The 22188-nt window shown below is 38.0% G+C and overlaps 1 protein-coding gene and 2 non-coding genes across 19 annotated transcripts in view; all 3 read left to right on the top strand.

Moving 5' to 3' along the window:
* The window catches only part of LOC136838597 (sex-lethal homolog), a 204401-nt gene that overhangs the window by 21358 nt on the left and 160855 nt on the right, over nt 1-22188 (top strand). For 11 of the 17 annotated variants that reach the window (XM_067103816.1, XM_067103811.1, XM_067103805.1 and 8 more), the window contains exon 3: nt 3563-3741. In XM_067103816.1, coding sequence (XP_066959917.1) covers nt 3563-3741 — 179 coding nt within the window. The remainder of the gene's footprint in view (nt 1-3562; nt 3742-22188) is intronic. The other 6 variants (XM_067103809.1, XM_067103817.1, XM_067103812.1 and 3 more) reach the window with 1 other exon arrangement.
* On the top strand, nt 15812-15916 carry LOC136839084 (U6 spliceosomal RNA). Its single transcript, XR_010853202.1, has one exon. It is a non-coding gene; the product is annotated as a U6 spliceosomal RNA (small nuclear RNA).
* On the top strand, nt 17413-17531 carry LOC136839092 (5S ribosomal RNA). Its single transcript, XR_010853208.1, has one exon. It is a non-coding gene; the product is annotated as a 5S ribosomal RNA (ribosomal RNA).

Raw genomic sequence — 22188 nt, forward strand, 5'->3', positions numbered from 1 at the left:
TCTGCAGGCGTAGGCATGAAGCCTTTTGTCCCACTTTAATCAAAGTGAGCGTGGTATCTCTTGCAAGAAGCCTTCATTATCTTTCAGAGGCCCTTGCAGCCTAATAAATTAGTCCTTTCTGGCAACAGTACAAGCAGTTGGGATTCTAATCTTTAGGTAAGGAGCATCTTATTCCTGATGGAATTTTGTTTTTGCCTTTTGGGTAATAATTTTTTGTCCTTGCACCTTTCTCCCATCTCTTCTTCAGTGTGCTAATCAGCTATCATAGTAGAGAGGTAAGCTTCATTTCAAAAATAAAAATGTTTATAATTAAATTCATTTTTTAAATACTTACCTCTCCTAGCTGGTCGCTGTTATAGTGGTTAGTTAGTGTCTTGGTATCCTACTCAGATGTCGGGAGTTCGTGCCTTCCCCAGAGTGATGAAAAATCACTAGCTCTGTAACATGTGGTTGAGAATCATGCATCCATTTGCATGAAACTGTCTGTCTGTCTCTGTATGTCTTTTCTGCTTACCTTGTTGGTCAGCATGTCTTACGTGTGTCATGACAAATTCTTCTAAACAATTGAAGAGATTTCAGTGAAACTTGGTGCTTAGATTTGCATGAAAGGAGATTGTCTGTCCATCAGACTGTGCTCCAGTTTGTCATTGCTACTCATACATGGTTGGAATGCGCTAAAGGATTTCAATCAAACGTGGTACAAAGTAGAACACATATACACAAATGAAGATCTTTTGGCTTGCTAACCATCTCTATCAAAGTTACCTTCTCATCACAGCTGTTAAACATGGGTGAAGGTATTGCCGTCAAACTTGGTGTAAAGTTAGAATGACATGCATAAATTCCTTGAATGGAGAGTACCTGCTAGAATCTATATGTCATTGTTTCTTTCACACTTGATTTCTCATTGCACTCGCCTTTGGGTGAAAAGATCTGTTAGAATTTTAATGACATTACAGTCAACCCCCCCGTATTCGCGGATTTCTGTATGGAACATATAGTGTATACGCATTATTCGCTGAAAATTCACTCATTCACGGTATTTTTCACTTGAGATATTCATTGATTACTACATTTTCATCTCATTTTCATGACTGAATCACTTTTTGTGATAAAACTATTAAAAAACTCAGGTACCCAGGTAGTGCTCGGGTTACAATAATACACCTTACGATAATTCGGTTTTGCAATGGGTAAGCAATTAATACCAATATGACAATATTTATAAAATATTTTGAAATTTCACGCGGGTGCAGGCAGCAGCGTACAATCAGGCAGCGAGAGAGACCAAATTGCAATAGACCGACTTCTTTTCTTCCATTTCTTTATCCCATCTTCTAGTTAAAAAAGTAAAAAAGAATGATAAAAGTATTGTTAGTAACGTTACGTTATACTCTTGTGTAAATGCGTATAGCCAAAAACAACCGAACGAGAAACTTGTTTTGCTTATCACCGAATTGGAAAGCAACAGCCGTTTTGTTTGTTTTTCAACCATCATACGTAGTAAACAATTACCATAGTCATAGTACAAATGACGTTAAGTAGAATAGGACTGATATATTTTTACGTTATGCCCTTATTCGTTACAGATAAAAGATCAGCAAGGAAATATACCGCTAAAATTTAAGCGGCAAGTTGTAGCTGAAGCTGAGAAAACAATGTTCAAGCTACTAATGACTATAAATTATTGTGCATCAGCAACATAGGTGAAACTCGACCGTAATTAAAATTGAAGAGAGTATTTTAATCAAAACTACTAGGCATGAAAGAACACATTACTGCTATTTTTACGCCAATAAACGATAAATACGTAAAGCTCTTGTTATGATGAAATCGAGTGAAAATAGCAAACGGAATCTTGATTTCTTTTATACAAAACAAGCACCCCCTAATGGCCAACGTCATCTATTAGCAAAAAAAAATAGCTAAATTAATATGAGAACGAGATGCATTTAGGTTATATTTCGACTTAAAAACTCTTCGTATAACGAACAATAACCTTGGCCCATATAAATAAAGTATCCAGAGATTCATTTACAATAACTAGAAGTAAGAAAGGCGCTCTGAACCAAGTTAATATGGCGAAATAAACTTACCACATAATCGATTTCCAAACCAAAACATTGATCACTATGATCGTAATTTATGATACAAAATATAAGAATATATACAATATTATTGGATACAGTGAATTAAGGCATAATATTATGAAAGATCCATGGAAAAGATGCATATTCATTATGTTGATGTTTGTGTAATATGATATATGAATACAGAGTATAGTATAATGTAGGCTAGGCTACCATGTACAGTATGTATACAATATACCATAGTATAGGCTAAGCTAATTCTTGTCTGTTATTCAATTTCTCTTTGTATTGAATTATCATAAGTCACTCTGCATGAACCTACAGAATTAGCTAATATTAATAATTACTATACCATTTATGTATAGAGTATACTTTATAGTGTACAGTAGGCTAGGCTACCATTTTTGTATACAGTACATGGTATTGAATACCCTAATTTAGGGTAGGCTATATTCGAGTCATGCTTTCTCCAACAAACGATGGTTTTTTTGGAACTTAACCCCATTGTAGGTAGGATAATACCTGTATAAGCATTTTATGTTTTGTGTGTGTGTGTGTGTTTGAACTATCAGAATAAGCAGTTCTAAATGCTTTTAGAAGGGTTCTAAGTATTCGCAGATTTTAGCTATTTGCCCGGGTTTGTGGTACTCATCCCCCGCAAATACGGGGGTTTTACTGTACCAGATTTTGAAGCCATCATTCCAGATTCCTTAGATTTTTTCATGACTTTTGAGCTACAAAGTGTGGACTTTATCTATTATACTCAGTATACTTTCAGATAGTACGGGGGTTAGTTACTTTGTGAAATTGACCATGACCATCTAGAAATAGCTTACATTGGGAGCAAAATTACTGAAGTTTTATACCTTTATGAGAAGTATGCAATAATTGCAGTGATCATGAAGGGGAAGTTGGTAGGAGACCATTAGGGTCAAGCAGTAGCAATCAGAATGTTTGCTCTGTTCGCTGCTGCTGTTTCTTTGTGGCCATTTCCAAATTTTCTCATTCCCATCACAGTAAAACTTTCTGGCAGTGTTTGAGGTGTTAATGATTATAAGTTTAAGAGTAGCTGACGTCTTTAGGGGCATTCATTAGTGTCCTGTGCCCCATTAAAGTTCATATGATCATATCAGAATAAAGAAAAAGGTGAGCCCGTTGCTGAAGTAACTCTCTCTCTCTCTCTCTCTCTCTCTCTCTCTCTCTCTCTCTCTCTCTCTCTCTCTCTCTCTCTCTCTCTCTCTCTCTCTCTCTCTCTCTCGTTGCTGAAGTCTCTCTCTCTCTCTCTCTCTCTCTCTCTCTCTCTCATAACTTTTGTTTTCTGTGCTGTGCTGAGGAACTACCAGTGTGCTGTTGATCAAATGTTTTGTTTACAGTATTCAATTTATTTTACATTTTTTGTTTAGATTTTTTTAGAGTAAGTTTTTTTTAGTTTGCATTTATTTTTATCTTTTTCTTACACTTCATCATCCCAGCAGACTGGGTATTCGTTTGGGTTTGGCTTCGTGGAGTATCAGAAACCAGAAGATGCTGCTAAGGCAATTCTTCAGTTAAATAATCTTCCTGTGCAACATAAACGTATCAAGGTTTCTTACGCTCGGCCGCCAGGAGAAGACATAAAGGAGACAAATCTCTATATACAAAATATTCCCAGGTTAGAAATCAATAATGTATTTTGTTGTGAAATATTGTATATAAGTTAAATTTAGACCATTTTTAGGTAGTAATTTTTGTATGCTACGCTTTTGATTTATGTGAATTGAAATACTAATTAATTACAAACCATTTCATTTACCTTAGCCATTTGTGCAGAATCACAGTGAATGTACTGAAATGGAATATATTTAAAGAGCAGTAACCTTTAGAAATTTCCTGGTGGGTATTCATTGATCTTGGTGGCTTTCCTGTTTAGCTATTGCCAAGTCTCTGTTTTCTTGGGATTTGTTGTCTCAGGATGGTGAATGCTTTTGATTCTCAGGCTGTGAATGCAGGGCAGTTACTTCAGAGTACATTAGACTATTGCAATAATGATCACATCTCAGTGAGAAGATGTGGGGGAGTGCACTGTAAGTAATGAATGATAGCAAAGCTGGTTATGTAGCGTTGTGTATGAAGGAGAAATACGCCAGTCTTGATGTTGCTAAAGGTGGAAACCTAATAGTAGTATTGTGATTTGAAATTTTTGAACAGGAATTTCAGGCAGATTGTTTATCATTTTGCTGTAAAGCTGGGTTAAGTGGAAGAAGGGTCATCTGTACAGTCGGAGAGGCAGTCAACATTGACATGAAATCAAGAAGAATAATTTCAAATTCGTTAGCCAGCAGGTAATTGAGATGTGTAAAAAAATAGACATGGTTCATGATTTTGGAGGAATTCATGTCACTCACATCAGGTGTAAGGAGAAGAAAGTAGTTAATTCTGAGATGATGCAGTGCTTAAAATATTGGCGAAATTGATAGTCATGGTATGTAATTATTGACTGAAGAGAGTAAATAAAGATCTCATGAGCAACATCTTTGCAAGAAATGAAAACTTACAGTGTTGAGAATATTGACTGAAATATTTCAATCATACTTTTATAAGCCAGCTGCTGGGAATATTAGGCATTACAGTACATATTAAAATGTGATTCAATTAAGATTTATTTCATGGGAATAAGGTAAAACTAGAAGGGGGGGAATGTATAATGCAAGAGATGCAAGTCAGTTCTTGTTTCTAATGCTGAAGTTTGGTCCCATTCAAGAGGAATGGTTTATATCACAGCAATCCTGGGACTAGGGATTGCACAGAAAATCCATTTTTAAAATTTATATAAATTGCATGAGATTTTGTAAGTCTGATGTGTGTATGTTGAATTAGAGGTGATTCAGAGGAATTGAAACAGAACTGACCATGGCTGCTATTTTGAGTGGTTGTAAGTAAAATATGGTTTCATAACTGTTCATTCAATTGAAAAATAAGATTTTCAAGATGTAATGTATACAAAATTGATGTTTTAGACATGGTTATGTTAAAATGATAATGCAAAAATCCTTGAAATGATGCATAGGACTGTACTTCCCTAGGAAAGAGAGAAGAGAGGAGGAGAAATCTATGCTTCTAACCCATTTTCAAGTATTTAGATGAATTTCATTCCAGTAAGATATGTTCTTATTCTATACTCATATTTAGTGCATGCTACACCAGCAAAACATGATTAGTGATACTTGCAAATAACTATACAAGAGGTTTTTTAGATTCAGCCCTGCAAAGCAGTGGATATATAATATATAGGTAAGTCAAAAGTTCCAGGAAAAATTGTTGAATGATGTATTTACACAGGAATAAAACAACCCAAATACTTGGTCAAAACAATTATCTGTGATGTAGTGATCATATAGACTTGTTAGTGATCAGTCATCCTCTTGCTACCGTGGTGTTAACATCTGTTTCAGAAAAGTAACTTCTTGAACCCATGGAAAATAAAAATTTTGAGATGAGAGCTAACATCAAGTTCCTGACCAAGCTTGATTGGAAACCAGGAAAAATTATTGAAGCTTTGCAACAAGTTTATGGAGATTCTTCTCCATCTAAATCAGTTGTTTATGATTGGATAAAGCGATTTAAGGATGGTGGGAGGACCTCAAAGACAACCCAAGAGAGGGAAGACCATTGACTGCAAAAAATGAAAGAATTGTGGCTTTGGTGCAGAATCTAGTGGATGAAGATCGTCGGATTACTATCGATATGATAGCTAATGAAACTGGGATCTCCCATGGTTCCGCATTTTCAATTTTAAACGAAAATCTTGGTTTGAGTAAACTTTCAGCACGTTGGGTCCCAAAAGCATTGCGCAAGACCAACTGCATCAAAGAGCTGAACTTTCTCTTGCAGTTTTAACGAAGATTGAATCAAATGAATCAGAGTTTTTTGACCGGATTTTTACTGGAGATGAAACTTGGATCCATCAATATGACCCAGAAAGTAAAATTCAATCAAAGCAATGGTTACCAAGAGGTTCAGCTGCACCAGTGAAGTTCAAAGTGGCGAGATCTGCCCAGAAGGTTATGGCAACAGTGTTTTGGGACTCCAAAGGATTGATTTTGATTGATTTCCTTGAAGGACAAAAAACAATCACCGGGAACTACTACAAAGGTGTTTTGCAAAAACTGAAGACTGCATTGGCTAAAAAACGTTGAGGAAAGTTGCACATCGCAGAATTTTGTTCCATCATGATAACGCTCTAGCACATTCATCAGGGTTGCAAGAGAAGTCCTACGGAAATTTAGGTGGGAAACTCTTCCACATCCTCCTTATAGTCCTGATCTTGCTCCTTCAGATTTTTCCTGTTCCCAAAACTCAAGGAACACTTAAGAGGAGTCCGGTTTGAATCTTTGGATGCTGCTAAACATGCAGTTTCAACATGGTTTAATAGAAAGGCCCCAAATTTCTACAAAGAAGGGTTGCAGAGGTGGAAACAGCGCCTTGAAAAGTGTATAGAGTTAGATGGTAGATATGTAGAAAAATGATGTTTGAATTTCCTTAAATAAAGAGTATATTGAATTTTTCCTGGAACTTTTGACTTACCCTCCTATATATATATATATATATATATATATATATATATATATATATATATATATATATATATATATATATGTGTGTGTGTGTGTGTAATATACACTGTATATATATATATATATATATATATATATATATATATATATATATATATATATAACTGAATCACAAAAAATATGGAACGTGATGAATGTACAAAGCCTGCTAAGTAAAAGACTAATGTCGAAAGGCCTTGCAGCACTCCATTGTTTCTCTTTCCTTCGTGGAATTTGTTTATAACTGGATCACAAAAATATGAAACGTGATGAATGTATGAAGCCTGCTGAGTAAAGGACTAATGTTGAAAGGCCTTGCAGCACTCCGTTGTTTCTCTTTCCTTCGTGGAACTTGTCTATATATAATATATACACACACACACACACACACACAGGCAGTCCCCAGTTATCGGTGACCCGGTATCACGGCACTTGTCTAGCGACAAAAATTGTCAATTTTCGGCGCCGAAAACTGCTGATTTCCTCTTATTGACGCCGATAATTGGGTATTTGTGCAGATGCATACATCACAGAGGCTCTGATAACTAAAAATTGGCAGTTTTTGGTTATATATTATATATATATATATACAGTATATATATATATAATGTGTATATACTGTTATACTTATTATCAATATATATATATATATATATATATATATATATATATATATATATATATATATATATATATATATATATATATATATATATATATATATATATATATGTGTGTGTGTGTGTGTGTATATATATGTATGTGTGTGTGTATGTAATATATATTATAGGCGACAACCAGCAGGACACATCAGCGTGAGGGTGGACCAGGGAAACCAGTTAACTCTAACATATTTCTTTAATTCCAACGTTTCGTAATAATTTCTCTATTACATCTTCAGGGATCTGTTGAATAATGAACAGATTACTTAACCCATTCCTGTCCAATTGACGTAATATTACGCAACAACCCCCTACCCCCCTTCTTTTCTGACTGACGTAATTTTATGTAAAATTTACCGACATTTTTCGTACGTGTGGTAGGGGTAAATTTTTTTTATTTTCGGACAGTTGGTGGTTTCCATAGGCTAAAGCATACCTTGGACCGTGTAACTCAGGCATCGATACACCAGGCAAGCAGTCCCTATACTGCGCATGCGCAATTCCCTGGCATAGTAAATTTCTCACAATGAAATCAGCTGATCCTACCCACGTTTCTCTCTCGTATCTTACATTTTTTTTTATAAAATGTAGGATTACATTATTGGAAACACTCTGTTTGGTATCCTCTATTTTCTATAAATTTTTTAGTTCCTCTACTGTGCATGCGCAAATCCATGGCGTAGTAAAATTCTCACAATGACATCAGCTGATCGCACTCCACGCAGGCCTGGCAGGCCACACTTCTGTCAGAGACCATGCGTGAGGTTGGGTAAACACGTGTGGCTGTTTACATACAGCGACGTCAATCGAGAACAGTTTCCAACATGCTTTCGCAAAGTTTTTACGGTAAAACTAGCGGAAATTTTGTTAGTGCATCACATAAGAGACGTCTGGATTTTAGGCAGGGCTCTGAATCCCATTTTTCATCATCATATATATCGATATTTAGAGAATTTTGTTGGCTTTCTCATTAAAAATAATTCATTCACGTAACTGTTATAGCTTTTGAGCTACGAACGATAATGTTGACAACGGTAACATTTTTTTTTTTCGTTTCGAACAGCTTATAACGTCAAAATGAAACTGTTGCTGTTACCAAAGCCATTTTTCTTGACTCTCACTTTATTCCTCAACCTTTCCTCTACATTTTTGTATATTTACAAAGTAATTTCTATGAAAAAATCCGAGGTAGGGCTCTTCAAAAAATTTTTTCTAGCGATAATTCTCACCATAGGCCGGGCAGAGCGCTCTGTTTCTCACCCTCTTTTCTATCAATTTTTTCACCAACTGGACTTATTCGTTTTCCATTGTTTTATATGTCAATATTTAGGGAATTTTATTGGCTTTCTCATAAAAAATAATTAATTCGCCTAACTGTTATAGTTTTTGAGCTACGAACAATAATGTTGACAACGGTAACTTTTTTTTTCGTTTCGATCAATTTATAACGTCAAAATGAAACTGTTGTCGTTACCAAAGCCATTTTTCTTGACTTTCCCTTTATTCTTCAACTTTTCCTCTACTTTTTCGTATATTTACAAAGTAATTTCTATGAAAAATAACCGAGATAGGGCTCTTCAAAAAAAATATTTTCTAGCGATAATTCTCACCATAGGCCGGGCAGAGCGCTCTGTTTCTCACCATCTTTTCTATCAATTTTTTCACCAACTGGACTTATTCGTTTTCCATTGTTTTATGTGTCAATATTTAGGGAATTTTATTGGCTTTCTCATAAAAAATAATTCATTCGTCTGACTTTCATAGTTTTTGGGTTATGAACGAAAATATAAAAATAAGTAAAGAATTTTATTTTTTTTCGTTAAATAACTCACATTTTTTCATATTTAGAGGGCTGGAACTCTTATTCTGACTATTCCACCATAAAATATAAACATTTAGAAAAAAAGGACAGCGAAATGAACGTTGTTGCCATAAAATTTCTATTTTTGCTGAATTTTCTAATTATTTTTTCGCACTGTCGAGCGCTCCCAGACACATCGGGGCTCATGTACCCTCAGTGATGTGATAACTATACAGATATGAAAGGGTTAAAAAGTTACTGTAAAAGTTTTAAAAATCATATGATTTTTAAAACTTTTACAGTAACTTTTTAAGTAATCTGTTCATTATTCAACAGATCCTTGAAGATGTAATAGAGAAATTATTACGAAACATTGGAATTAAAGAAATATGTTAGAGTTAACTGGTTTCCCTGGTCCACCCTCACGCTGATATATATATATATATATATATATATATATATATATATATATATATATATATATATATATATATATATATATATATATATATATATATATATACAGACAGTCTCCAGTTTTGACCACGGATAATGTTGACAATTTACGATGTTTCGAGCAATCATTTTCTGGCAAACTTTTCAAATATTATTATTGTTGGTTGATGATGACACTTGTTATCATAGATGTTCACCTGGTATGTGTTGAGCTGACCACTGAGGTCTGGGAGGTTGTACAGTATACCTGTTATTCGGGAGAATATGAAACCTATTCATATGGAACAAGCCTACAGGGGCCATTGGCTTGAAATTCAAGCTCCCAAAGGATATAACAGAAACTTCAATGGGATTTATGATGCCAGAGTGATAATTTATGTTTATTATTACTATTAATGTACAATTTAGCGAGGCAGCTTATTTGCTAAATTTTTGCTCGAATGAAACCAATGGAAGTGGGTGGCTGGTAGTATGGGCATGCACTTAGAGATATGCGTTTGTTAGGGTCTAACAGTTTGGCGTAACAGGAGAACTGTTGTATGGAAGTATGGCTTAGTATGATAAATATGTTTGTAAAATTTTGCAGCTGTTTTCGTAAACTTATGTATGATTTGCATTTGTTAGAACTGCAAAGAAAAATAATTAAGTAGGCGATAAATGTTTAAAGTATACAGGTAATGCTCGAGTTATGGTAATTCGATTTTGCTGTGGGGTTAGCAATATTTTTAAAATAGTTTTAAATTTAGTGTGCGACGGGTGCAGGCAGCAGCGTACAATCAGGCAATGAGAAAGACCAAATTACAATAAAGTGAATTCTTTTCCTCCATCCCTTTATCCCATCTTCTGGTTAAATAAGTTGAAAAGTAAAAGAATGATAAAAAGTATTGTTAGTAGTGTTAGATTCATCGTGTAAATGCATACAGCCATAAACAACCGAACAAGAAACAGCTGTTTTGCTTGCATTTCAACCATTGTACGATAGTAAAGAATTACTTTAGTTATGTTACAAGTGACGTTAAGTAGAATAGGACTGATGTATTTTTACATTACACCCTTATTCCCTATGGAGAAAAGATCAGCAAGGAAACATACTGCTAGATTTAAGGTGCAAGTTGTAGCTGAAGCCGATAAAACAGTGTTCATGCTGCTAATGACTAAATTTTTGTGCATTGGCAACATGGATGAAACTCCCTTAAAATTCTGTATGCCATCAAACTCAACTGTAAATAAAATTGGAGAAAAAGTATTTTAATCAAAACTACTAGGCATGAAAGAACACATTTTACTGTTGTTTTCATGTTGATAAAAGATGAATACATAAAGCTCATATAATGATGAAATCAAGTGAAAATAGCTAATGGAATCTGTTGATTTTTTTTTTTTTTCCCAAAAAAAGCATGCCCTCAACGACATATATTAATGAAAAAATTACTAAATTTAGTTCACAACGAGACGTATTTAAGTCATGTTTCATCTTAAAAATCCTTCGTATAATGAAAAATAACCTTGTCCCATATAAATAGAGTATTAAGTGATTGATGTATGCCAACTAGAAGCAGGAAAATTCCTTCTGAATTGACTTAAATACTGCGAAATAAACTTATCTCGTAATCGCCCTCAGCTGATATCCAAACCAAAACGTTGATCGCTGTGTTTGTATTTTATAATACAATAATGGGAATAGATAACAATATTATTGGATATAGTGAAGTGAAGCATAACTTTTTAAAAGATTCATGGAAAAGATGCATATTCATTAAGTTTCTATTTTTAATGCAGTACTAACAGGCGAGTATTACATATGCTAATTTTATATCTCGTGTATGATGCGACCCCATAAAATTAGCTTAAAACTTAGGTCTTCAAAAGTCACATGATACACGAGTATGTACAGTAAACTTTAAAACTTGAATTTGCTGCTTTATCATCCTCCCCTCCTTGTCCAATTTTTAGTTATACTTAGCCATCAACAGCCTGACAGTTCTAGTGTGCCGATGACAGACCGAATCTTTGGGAGTACCCTTTACAGTACACGTCTGATTGTTGTTTGTGTTATTCAGTTTCTTTTTGTACTGAATCATTGTTAGTCAATCTGCATTCGACCTCCAGAATTAGCTGATCTTAATAATTACTATACCGTATTTGTTAAGAGTACTGTATGCTGTATAGTGTTGGCTAAGCTACCATTTATGTATACTTTATACCATAGTGTAGGCTAGGCTAATTCTTGTTTGTGTTATTCAGTTTCTCTTTGTACTGAATTATCATAAGTCAATGTGCATGAACCTCCAGAATTAGATGATCATAATAATACTATACCATATATGTATAGTGTAGGCTAGGCTAAATTCAGGATAGGTTTTTTCCAGCAAACGATAGGGTTTTTGGAACCTAACCCCATTGTAAGTAGGACAATACCTGTACTTTAATATGTACTTTTGTATATTAAAAATAAGTATGCACATACACGCCATATTCAGCAACATTCTTACTCAAGAGTTATATGAACAATATTGTAAAGATGTAGCTGGTCATAAGCTCATGAAAAATACAGTATTGTATTCTATACTGTAAGTGAAGTATGTTGTTTAATACCGTAGATCGTACTCATGCACGCTTACACATGACTAAGGTTATTGAAGGTTTTGCAAAATCTGAAGTCTTCTGTAGCTGTAAGTAATTTAATGCATTTAAAGGTACCAAGTACACAAAAAACATAAAAAGGAAAATAAAATTAAAGAATCTGACCAACATGATGGTTAAAACAATCAGTCTTATAGTCTTTCATATATAGTTATGTTTCCACAAGGTGGCCCTATGGTACTAGTGTTTCCCCGACTGTATTTATAAGCAGATGGGTTGATTTACAACTTAAGTTATCAGTAATGGCCTTGTCAAGAAAGGTATCCAGTTCACCGAGATGCCCTCCTCTTGTGTATCAGGTAAAGAAATTGAAAGGCAGTAATCGTGCCACTGTACTTGCCTTCTCCAAAAAGATACTTTCGTGACTGAATCCTGGTAAAATACAAATGGTATCTAGGGTAGTGCTTCCAATTTTTTGGGTTTGGCCATGTCGTACATTTGCAAGAATGCCCCAAAGTGGCACTTTTGTTCCAGCAGGCATGAAAAAGGCAAATCTTGTGCGTAATTCTGTTTAACCTGTAATGTAGAAGGTTACTACAAGAAAAACCAAGTTATGAAACAATGCAAATAAAGCAAGACAAGCAAAATAAAAAGTCTCGTTTAACCCCAGATCTTTTCAGTGGAGCAGAAAAGTTTTAAAGGAAAGTTTACCCATCACTCCAAGAGACCCTGTATGGGGGCTAGTGCCATCAGTGCACCTCACAATGTGCACTGTAAGCATTACCTGAGGTTTGTTTCAGTGTCCCTTCGGCCCCTAACTGCAATCTTGTTCTGTCCTTTTACTGTAACTCCATTCGTATTCTTTTTATTCCATCTGACTTTCCACCCTCTCCTAACAGTTGTTTTGTAGTGCAGCTGCAAGGTTTTCTTCTTGTTACACCTGAAAGCCTTTTCATTCTCAATTTCCCTTTCAGTGCTGAATGACTTCATAGGTCCTAGTGCTTGGTGTTTGGCCTTAATATATATTGCATTCCATTCCATCAGCCCAGGAGCAAAAGTTTTCAGTTACAAAGTGGAAGGATTGTGAAATATTCAAAATATATCTAACTGTAATAAAGGTGGCCAACAGGCTTCAGTGTAACCAAAGCGCTGGTTATTATGTGTATTTTTAAAAAATTTTCATCGGGACATCAAGAAGCTTTATGGTTTTTCATGGTTAGAGAATAAATACAATAAATAAATTGAAAATTATATATTTAAGTAAAAACCTTTGCATTTCATAGAGGGGCCTGAAAAGTTATATAGTAAACCCCCCGTATTCGCGTTCTCACGATTTGTGGACTCGCCGATTCGTGGGATTTTCTTTGGAACATATCTATAAATTACTAATTTTCAAATATTATTAAGATTAATAATAGTAATAGTAATAATAATAATAATAATATTAATTAATAATAATACTGTAAGTTTAAATAATACGTAACTCGAGAGAGAGAGAAACTGGTTTTCTTCCCTTCTTCCCTCCATTCAGGACTGACCCCCTACCTCATTACAGTGGAGATAGATGCTCAGAATTGGTACTATGTATTGAAATATTAAAATTATGTTAAAGTACTATTGAAATTATATTGAAATGATATATAAATGTTTCAGAATGATAGTATAAGCATTTTTAGAAGGTACATTTTTTGATAAAATAATGATTTACAGTACGTACTGATTTTCAGATATTAATATTAAGTTTAATAAGATTAAATGATAACATTAAATAATAATTTCTCTGTCTTATTTAGATGAGAGAAAACATTAAATAATAATAATTTCTCTGTCTTATTTAGATGAGAGAACGTAATATGTACGCATGTTTCTTTTGTATGATAAATAAATGTTTGTTCATGAGACTTACCTGCCAGATATATATATAGCTGTATTCTCCGAAGGTCCGACAGAATTTCAAATTTCGCGGCACACGAGTGGCCGGTCAGGTGGTTAGTACCCATTCCCGCCGCTGGGAGGCGGTATCAGGAACCATTCCCATTTTCTATTCAGATTTTTCTGTCGCCGGACTGTCAACACCTGTTGTCAGTTCCTCCGCCATTTGGATTTGGAAATTTGTTGTCACTTAAGTATTTTGTTGTTTTTGGTATTCGACTGGATCTGTGACTTGGCATACGCTCTTTGTGGACCGTTTTTGATTTTGCTTTTGACTTTTCTTATAATTAAGATGTCTTACCTCTAGCTATTGAGTCTGTAGCTTGTGAATGTAAGGTGAGGCTATCAAGACTTTGATAGTTCCTCACACTTTATGTATGATATGTAAGGGTGTTCAATGCTCTATATAATCGGTAATGAATGTGTGGGATTGTCTGAGGGTGAGTGGAAGAAATATGAAGCCTATATGCTTAAATTGGAGCGTGATAGGCTGAGGAATCTTCCTCCTAGAGTGCATCCTTAGATGGACAGTCAGGGTTTTCTCCTACTAGTAACCCTGTAGTAAATTTTAGTACTAACCCTGTAGTTTGTTGCTGCAGAAGGTAATTCCCTGGCTCTCGTGTGGAGTCAATGCGTGCTCTTGAAACTAAAGTGAATGCAATTCAAACGCATAGTGTTAGTGCTAGTGCCCCTAGTGTTGTGGAGGGGGCGTCAGATCGGCCCTATAATGCCTCTAGGCCTGGACCTCTGTCAACTCCCAGGACCAGGGAGGGGGCATGTCGAAGCCGCATGAGGGTTACGGGGCTTCCCACCGATCTGGCGTCCCTTGGCAGGTCCTGATGACGCTACCCAGGCTGCCAGGGATCGTGCTCAGGCACGCATCCTGAAGGATTGCTTCTCGTCCTCCGACACGCCCCCTCCCGCCTCGGGTTGGAGCTCTCGGTTGGACTCTCGCCCTCTTAAGAGAAGCTTAGAGGAGAGGACGCCACGTCCTCTTCCTCTAGACATTTGTACTCTTCCCCGAAAGTTGCGTGGATATTCCTCTGCAGAAGAGAATAAAGTGTTTTTCGAATGATCACGCTACTCGACCCCCTGTCGCTAAGGCAAGGGCTAGAGCTTCTTCCCTGTGGAAGGAAGTATACGCCTCTCTCGCCTTTCCTTCTCTCAGGTTCAGCCCTTCTCCCGAGAGAGTGGCTTCTCCAACGCGTAAGATTTTGTTGGGTTTGCAACAACAGCTGGATGCTCTCATGAACCTTTCAAGATTCGAATCTGCCTGTTAAGAGGTACAGACTTTCACCTTCGTCTCCGCTTCGTCTTCCTCGTCTGGGAACGATACAGAGCGTCTGTCGTCTAGAGAGAGTGTTTAGTGGCTTCCTATTCGCCTTCCCGAGTTGAGGTGTTGGCCTTTTCTCTTGTCTCGCGCCAGGAGCGCTGTCTTGCTCTTCGTGCGCTTCTCACGCTTCACGCGCCTCACCTTGGCGCCGGGCGGCGCCTATCCAGCCATTGACGCTTATCCATGACGGCGCCACGCTGTGACTCTCTTCTAGTACTTGCCACGGAGCCTCTCGCCGCCACGCCATGACGCTCCGCTCGCTTCGCCGATAGCTTCAAGTCTTGTGTTGACACCGCTCCAGTTGTTTATCATGTCGCACAACTACCCGCTTTCAACATCTGATGTCCTTCTTAATTTAGCCAGTACTTGCTTCGCAGTACATATACTAAATTGGAACGATACAGAGAAGATTAGCATGGCTCTTGCGCAAAGGATGACACGCTAATCGTGAAGCGTTCCACATTTTTTATGTTTACTATACGCATTTCTAGTTGACGACTTCTTCGTTCGCTGGAGTTCCGCCACGATCGGGCTTAATCGAACTACTTTCACCACTCACTCAAGACCCGCCAGCTGCGGAAGAACATCCTCTTTCGTCACAGCCTTTGTATGAAGAGAAACTTCTTTCGTCTTCTTCTTCCTCTGATTATCAGACTCTGGCTTTTTCTTAAGGATCTGTTTCCTGAGACTTTTCAACCTTCGGCTCCTCTCTCTCCACCTTCGCAGTTGTCTTTGTCTTAAGGGGAGCGTTTGACGAAAAAATCGGAAATCAAATTTTCTGGGATATTTTTTTATGGCATCATACATATCCTGACTATCTTCTCAGAAAGTTTTATTTAAAAGTTCGCCACAGTTAGGAGTTATAAACAAAACAGTAACCTATCATAGTCAAATTACATTTTTCATATAATGTAATGATATTGTCAGTATATCGGTGGTAATTTCCTTTTAGCTATGGAATAATATCTAATGCGATCTATGGCAACCCTGTGGACATAGTACGCATCAGCGAAAGACAGGAATGCCGCAGGGCAGTCAGTGGCAGTCAGTCAGTAGCAGCTCAGAGCTTGACTAAGTATGACGTCGCGCTGGCCAACCTCAGCCGTGTTTTGACACTCGCTTCATTTGGCTTCATTTAGCGAAGTTATATTACTTTGCAGGTCTATTTTTTGGCTTTTCATTATGTCATAAAAACATCAAACTGTGTAACGGCAAGCAAATAAATACACAGAGAAGCAAAAATATCGTTTTTCTCAAAACTAAAGTTATCGACATTCAAACTGCATCTCCTTCATAACGCTTGCACCGATCTCAATGATACAAAAAGTAAACGTAAAGCTAAATGTTTGCCTAACAAAGGGGCTTCCATGGAAGCAACACGAGACCCGCACCACGAGAGAGAGTTTTTTCCGAAGGAATGTCACTTCCAAGAGAGGTAGCAAGTGACTCCTTTCATCTCCAGACTCCTTTGCAACCAGGCTTCATTTTGCACAAGCCTGGAAAGAGTGAGGGGCAGACGTTTGGTCCCTCCTACTGTTAGAGAGAGAGGTTACTTGATTCCCTTCCTGTCTCCTCCTCCTTTGTTTTTGTTTCCCAACTGCCTTCCTGTCAAACAGAAAATTGTTTGACCTGCTCGAACAGATGTTCGAGCGGAGAGCAGTGGAACAGGTCTTGGACTCGGTGTTCCCGGGATTTTACTACAGATTGTTTCTAGTCCCAAAACTTTCAGTAGGCTGGAGACCCGTCTTGGACGTCAACAGGTCGAACAATTTGGTCCGAAGGAAAAGTTCAAGATGGAGACCTCGCAGTCAATACTAGGAGCCCTTCATCCCGGGATTGGATGGTATCTTTGGATCTCCAAGATACTTATCTTCACGCCCCAATTCATCCACGTTCGGTGAAGTATCTCAGGTTGTCTTGGGGACTAGACGTACCAGTTCAGGGCTCTCTGCTTTGGACTCTGCACAACGGCCATACCACGTTGAAAACACCGCTTCTCGTCCGATCAGCGAAGTTAAGCAACGTTGGGTCTGGTCAGTACTTGGATGGTTGACCGCCTGGGAACACCAGATGCTGTTGGCGTCACATTTTGCTCCGAGGGTGTTTACACTCTCATGAAAAACGTTGCGATGCAGTTGCATCTGTCGCACGTCAGATCTCACTCTACTTGGACGACTGGTTGATTCGAAAGGTCGCCGGCTTAAGGTATCTGGAGGACCTTCAGTTGACTCTGCAACTCGTGAAGTCCCTGGGACTTCTGGTCTGTGGAGAAGTCGCAGCTGATCCCCTCACTGTCCATTGTGTCTGGGAATTCAGATCTATTCAGCGGCTTTTATAGCGTCTCCGTCGCAAGAACGGCAACTTCTATGTCTGGAAAAGTCTCGGCCTTCTTGGAAAAGGAAACATGCTAGGTGAAGGAAGGAATGAGTCTGCTGGGGACCATTTCCTCGCTGGAGAAGTTTGTTTTCTGGGAGTCTGCATCTCAGGCCTCTTCAGTTCTTTTGTTGGAGAACTGGCAAAGCAAGGAAGACTTGAAAGAGGAATTGAGAATTCTTCCTTATATAAAGAGGATCTGGGGTGGTGGCTCGATCCATTTAAATTGCAGAAAGGGATCTCCCTCAAGCTTCTGAACCCCAACCTAGTGTTGTTTTTCCGACGGGTCGTCAACAGGTTGGGGGGCAACACTAGAGGGAGAGGAAGTGTTAGGAACCTGGAGAGAGGAACAGGTGTCCTGGCACATCGACTTCAAAGATTTGGCGGCTATCTTTTAGCTCTCCAATTCTTCGAGGTCCAAGTTTGCAATCGTGTAGTTCTAGCAAACTCGGACAATACTACTTGTTCCCTGTTCAGCCTTGCAGAGAGATTATTCTTTGAGCCTATGCTCGCAACATTTCGATTCTCACAAGTTTTGTTGCAGGGGTCGAAAATGTTCGAGCAGACCTGCTCTGTTGGCGCCATCAACTCCTGCCGAAGGAATGGACCCTTCATCAGGAGGTTTGCCAAGATTTTGGAAATTTTGGGGTCGCCATCTTGTGGATTTTTTCACGACCTCAAGAACAGCGAGGCTCCCTCTATAAAGCTCATCTGTACTGACCCTGGGGCAGTTACGATAGTTGCTCTTCCCTGGGATTGGATGGGAATAGATGTTTACGCCTTTTCCCCGTTCTAAATTCTGGGAGAAGTCATACGCAAGTTCGCGGCCTCACAAGGGACGAGGATGACTCTCATCCCCACGTTTTGGCCTTGAACCACTGGTTCTCGGAGTTTCTCTTCTGGTTGGTAGACGTTCGAGGACCCTTCCTATGAGAGCAGACCTGCTCATACAAACCCACTTCACGAGATATCTTTGAATCTCCCCGCCTGAACCTGACTGCTTTCAGACTATCGAAACTTGGTCAGAGCGAAGGGGTTTTTCTGGCCAGGTGGCACGGGCCATCGCTAGAGCCAGAAGTTCTTCATCTAAAGGATATATCTAGCGAAGTGAGCAACCTTCAAAGGTTGGTGTAGAAAGAAGGGCTTTTCTCTTCCTCTATCACTGTGAGCCAGGTTGCGGATTTTTTCTCCTTTACTTAAGAGAAAAACTCGATATAGCAGTTCCGACTATCAAGTGTTATCGGAGCATGCTTTTGATTGTATTCAGACACAGAGGATTAGCTTTGTCTGACAATAAGGACCTCCACGATCTTACGAGCTCTTTCAAGACGCCCAAGGTTCCTCAGCTAATTCCCCTGCTTGGAACTTGACGTAATGCTCAAGTTTTTGATGTTTAGTCCTTTTGAGCCTCTCCACTCTGCATCTCTTAAGGATGTTACTCGAAAACTGGCATTTCGGCTCTGGCGCGTTTAAGAGAGTGAGAGAAGTTCGAGGCCGTCATGTGGGCTTCAAGGAACACAATGCTGTCTATTCTTTAAGCCCTAAGTTCTTGGCTAAGAATGATAGGTCTTCTAACCCTTGGCCTAGACACTTTGAAATTAAAGGTTTAGCAGACCTTATTGGACAGGAACCTGAGGGAGTTCTATGTCCAGTTAGAGCTCTCAAGTACTACCTTAAAAGAACACAGGACACTCGTGGTCCCTTGGATGTTTTTATGGTGTTCTGTGAGGCAACCAGTTAAACCTATGTCGAAGAATGCACTGGCATTCTTCATTAGGGACGTCATCAAGGACGCACACTCTAGTTGTGACGACTCCAACTTCAAGTTGTTGAGAGTTAACGCTCACGCAGGTGAGGGCAGTTGCTACCTCCATGGCGTTCAAGAAAAAAATATGGTACTCAGTGACATTTTTAGTGCCACATTTTGGCGAAGTCAATTGGTGTTTGCCTCACACTCTTGGCAAGATGTTTAGGTAGCATACGAAAATTGCTTTCGCTGGGACCATACATTGCTGCTTCAGCAACCTTGGGGACAGGGGTAACTCTGATCCTATCCCCTTTTTAATTGTGTTTTTGTGGTTGTTGGGTCGACTACTGGAGGCAGTCTTCCCAATCCTTTGCAAACTAACGCTTTAGGTGTTGGTTAGGTGGTTAGTAATGCTCTTTTGTCCTCTTTGTATGGTCTATGATCTAGTCACATTGTGGTCACGCCCCGTTGACAGATCATCTAGAAGTCGCCAGCTATATAGGTCACTACCTCGCTGGGGTCTCTAGTAAAGCAGAAGCAGACTAGAGTGGCAGTAACCACTCAGTCAGCTACGCTATCAGATAAGGAACCAAAATAATTTTACCAATAATTGGTTTTTTAATTCTTGGCTGTCTCTACCCCCTCCAAAGGTGGTATTCAGCTATATATATATCTGGCAGGTAAGTCTCATGAACAAAATGATATTTTAATGATAAAATAAAGTTTGTTCATACTTACCTGGCAGATATATATATTCATATTGCCCTCCCTCCTCCCCTCAGGAGACAGTGGCGTTAGAAAATCTGAATAGAAAATGGGAATGGTTCCTGATACCCGCCTCCCTCCCAGCGGCGGAATGGGTACTAACCACCTGACCGGCCACTAAGGCGTGTGCCGAAATTTGAAATTCTGTCGGACCTTCGGAGAATACAGCTATATATATATCTGCCAGGTAAGTATGAACAAACTTTATTTTATCATTAAAATATCATATTTACCTAATAAGTACTAATTTTCAAAAATTAAGATTAATAAGATTAAATAATAATAATGATAATACCCAGAAGTATATCAGGTCCAATAATATTCAGTGGTGAATTATTGTTAATTTTATAAAAACATTAGAAAAGCTTTCGAACCCTGTCCTGGGTTCATCTTCAGTCTAACTGAAATCAGTGATGCAAAAAGTAAATATGTAAGCTCCAGTTTTAAGGATGGAACCAATGGGCAACCTCGACGATTTGTTTTCTAACGGATGAGGTGACAAGCAGGATGGTCGACTGTCCAACTAGGTGATTGCTTCTCCTCCTCTTATATTTTGTGTGGCTATCCTTCTTGATCTCCTCACTTGTTCTTCTGCATGTAATTCATCTTTAATGGTGACATTCTCGGAATCCTGGCTGTTATAAGGTGTCTGCGGGGTGATGTCAGAGATAATGGCAGCATTAGACAAAGGAAAGACGGAGCCTGTCCTGACATTAAAACCTTTAATAAATGTTTTGATTATATGGAAGTTAACTAGTGGGTCCTCGTTAACGAACGACTTGTTCCCATAAATGATTTTTCTATATTTATGGCAGCGCCCTTGACCAATCTTATGTTTACGCTGTTGCTTTTGTGAATGATGTTAGCTCTATTCCAGTCTGGTATATGATCGTAATTGAATATTGCACTATTTTGAGACTGTAATTAGAAAGCCCGTCTGTTCCCCTGAATGTGTTTCTAACCCTCTTTTGCTTTCTCTGAAATATTTACCTTTGCAGTGTTTCCATGGTATTTCATATACTCCTGGTCCTATGGGGTTATCATAATAACCCCATAGTACCATGAATATATGAAGTATCATGTAAAGACTGCAAATTACATTCTCAAAATAGTGCAATGTTTACCCATGCATTCAATTACGATCATTAACTGGAAAATAGCTAACATCATTCACAAAAGTAACAACGTAAACATAAGAAGATTAGTCGAGGGCGCTGCCATAAATATAGGAGAATCATTTAAGGGGAACAAGTCGTTCGTTAACGAGGACCCATTAGTTAACCTCCATGTAATCAAAGCATTTATTAAAGGTTTTATGTTAAGCAGGCTCTGTCATTCCTTTGTCTGATGCTGCGTTATCTCTGACATCACCCTGCAGACACCTAATAACACCGGGATTTCGAGAGTATCACTGCTAACGATGAATTACATGGAGAGGAACAACAATAAGTGAGGAGATCAAAAAGGATAGCCACGCAAAATATAAGAAGAGGAGAAGCAATCACTAAATGGATAGTTGACCATCCTGCTTGTCGCCTCGTCCGTTAGAAAAACACATCTTGGAGGTCGCCCATTGGTTCCATCCTTAAAATTGGAACTTACATATTTACTTTTTGTATGACTGATTTTAGTTAGGCTGAAGATGAACCCAGGACAGGGTTCAAAAGCTTTTGTAACATTTTTATAAAATCAACAACAATTCACCACTGAATATTATTGTGGACCTGATATATAGCATATCCCATTCTCGATCTAGAGGAGAAAAACCTAATAATAATAATAGTAATAATAATAGTAATAATAATAATAATAATAATTATTATTATTTTTTTTTCATGCATGTTTGTAGTAAAT

Source organism: Macrobrachium rosenbergii, chromosome 5 (genome assembly GCF_040412425.1).
Source record: "Macrobrachium rosenbergii isolate ZJJX-2024 chromosome 5, ASM4041242v1, whole genome shotgun sequence".
NCBI classification, from domain to species: Eukaryota; Metazoa; Arthropoda; class Malacostraca; order Decapoda; family Palaemonidae; genus Macrobrachium; species Macrobrachium rosenbergii.